The sequence below is a fragment of the Aplysia californica genome, unplaced genomic scaffold (genome assembly GCF_000002075.1).
Source record: "Aplysia californica isolate F4 #8 unplaced genomic scaffold, AplCal3.0 scaffold00313, whole genome shotgun sequence".
Lineage (NCBI taxonomy): Eukaryota > Metazoa > Mollusca > Gastropoda > Aplysiida > Aplysiidae > Aplysia > Aplysia californica.
The window spans coordinates 580,011-582,389 of NW_004797583.1; the positions used below are offsets into that span (position 1 = coordinate 580,011).

At 48.3% G+C, this 2,379-nt stretch overlaps 1 protein-coding gene across 1 annotated transcript in view; it reads right to left on the bottom strand.

The window, feature by feature from the left end:
* The window catches only part of LOC101861824, an 8,691-nt gene that overhangs the window by 3,443 nt on the left and 2,869 nt on the right, over window positions 1-2,379 (bottom strand). Inside the window, exon 2 of the mRNA XM_035970716.1 lies at window positions 279-1,670. Coding sequence (XP_035826609.1) covers window positions 279-1,670 — 1,392 coding nt within the window. The remainder of the gene's footprint in view (window positions 1-278; window positions 1,671-2,379) is intronic.

The window sequence follows — 2,379 nt, forward strand, 5'->3', positions numbered from 1 at the left end:
TTCTTCTTCTTCTTCTTCTTCTTCTTCTTCTTCTTCTTCTTCTTCTTCTTCTTTTTCTTCTTCTTCTTCAGCAGGTAACCGGGAGCCGATGATGACTAAAACATTTACATTTGTTAAATCTCCAAGACCCCTCCTGTGATCCAACGGGAAAATAACCAACTCGAGTCCCCCGCGCTCATAATAATGACTTTATGTGGTTGCGAGAGCCGTTAAACTCCAGTGACCAAACTGAATGAAATTGAAGACCAATAAATGGAGACCAAAACAATTTAACTCACCCATTGTGAAGCCAAAGAAGGCGGCGTAGACGGCGTGCAGCGCGTAGCTGGATCCACAAAAGGCGCTCAGACAGGTACCCGTCCCACACAGGGAAAGGTTTACGGCGTCAAGAACCACACAGTCTATCCACGGCACGTCGGCCAACGCCGCGATGATGAACCGGCCAAACACATTCCCCACTCCGTTGATGGAGAGAAGCATGGCGGCCGAGGTTTTGTCTATACCGTGATACACCGCGCGGTCTACCATGTAGAGGACGGGCATGAAGAAAGACAGACTGGTTAGACCGTTGCTTAGAGCTAAGAATTGGAACGTAGGGTCTCGGAGTAGAGAGAAGAACTTAATCCACCCACGAAGTATAATCATAAAGCGTCCACGCCAGCCGATTTTCAGGGAATCCTGCGACATTTTCAGGCTTCCCTTAGAGCAAGCGAGTTTGTTGTCTGCTGCTTCAGGGTCGTCGCCCCCCTCCACGAGAGGGTGGCTCTCTTCTGCTGGTATCAAGCGGGTTCTCTCCTCTTCCAAGTCGGCTCGCCGCTTCTCGTCTTTGCCGATGAGGTACAAGCTGTGGACGCTACCAGCCAATAGCCAGTCCGCGTCCCTGAATATTTTGGGGATCCCTGAACTGGCGGATCGGGGAACGCCCAGGCGGGGTTTGTTCGCGTGATTGGGGGTTTTCCCCAGCTCTGCCTGACTGGAGAATTGGCGCGCAGTGTCCTGAGACATGCTGGATTTGGCGGGAATATGCCGCATGCTGCCACCTAGCGGGGCTCCGTCTCTGTGTTCAGGGAATGACTTAAGTAGTCTTGAAAGCAGCGCGTTATTATGTCCCTGCTGTCGCTTCTCGGGGTAGGGAGAGGGTGAACTGTACTCGGGTGAGTTTTCTGCGCCGCATGTCGTATCTACGACCTTAATGATCACCGGGCAATGTTCTCGCGACGCTGTAAGGTCTTTGATGGAGGAACTTTCTTTATCACCTCCATCACCACCATCTTGATAATCCGCAGTCTTCACAGTATCGCTGTATTTCACACAAGATGTATCACTCTGCTTCTCGACAGCATCATCCCCTACAAGCGCTTGTCTTTCCTCTTCGGACATCTCGTTTTCATTGATGATGACGTCAATACTTATCGCCTTTGCTATTTTTGGCGGCGGTATCAGTCGGATGAGCATCCCACAGACGCTGAAGTTGAGCAGGATCCCGCCCATGATGAGTACCGTGCCTCGCCACCCGTACTCAAACTCCAGCCAGTTGATGAACGGAGAGAGTACAAAGCCTCCGATACCGACTCCGGCTGTGGCGATACCGTAAGCCACAGCGCGGCGTTTACTGAAGTACTCGGCCACCATTGTCACTGCCGGCAGGTAGATAAAGCCGAATCCGACACCTGGGTATGGAAGACAATATTGTACAATGAATTAGATCTATCTATCTATCTATCTATCTATCTATCTATCTATCTATCTATCTATCTATCTATCTATCCATCTATCTATCTATCTATCTATCTATCTATCTATCTATCTATCTGTCTGTCTGTCTGTCCCTCTGTCTATCATAAAGAATACCCTCTTCATTTTCCTATCTATCTTCCCATCTCTCAACAGTACATTTTACGCCTATTCGGTAACCCTCCTCCGTTCTCCATTGCCTTCATTGTTTATTCATTCCACGATGCATTCATCCCTTCACAATCCTTTAACTGATGCTTTTCAGATCTTTGTAATGGTGATCTCGACACCTTCATTCACCTACTTTTTCCAGTATTCTTTCTATCCTTCAGCCTGTGCATCCACCAATCCTTCGTCATTTCATTCATCGCTTCACTCATTTATCCATCCACCCAGATATTGTTTAGTTCATTAATGCCTTCATCAATTCTTCATTCCATATATCCATCTCCTCAACCCTGCCCCCGTTCCTCCCATCTGTCCATCTACCCATCCCTCCAACAATCTCCCTACCCAGACTCAGAGTACCTGCGTCTGTGGTGTTGTAGTTAGGCCCTTCGATGTCGCACAAAGAAGACTCGACTCACTTCCCGAGCTTGCTGTTGAGCTCGAATTTGCGCTATACAAACGCTAATTTATATATAT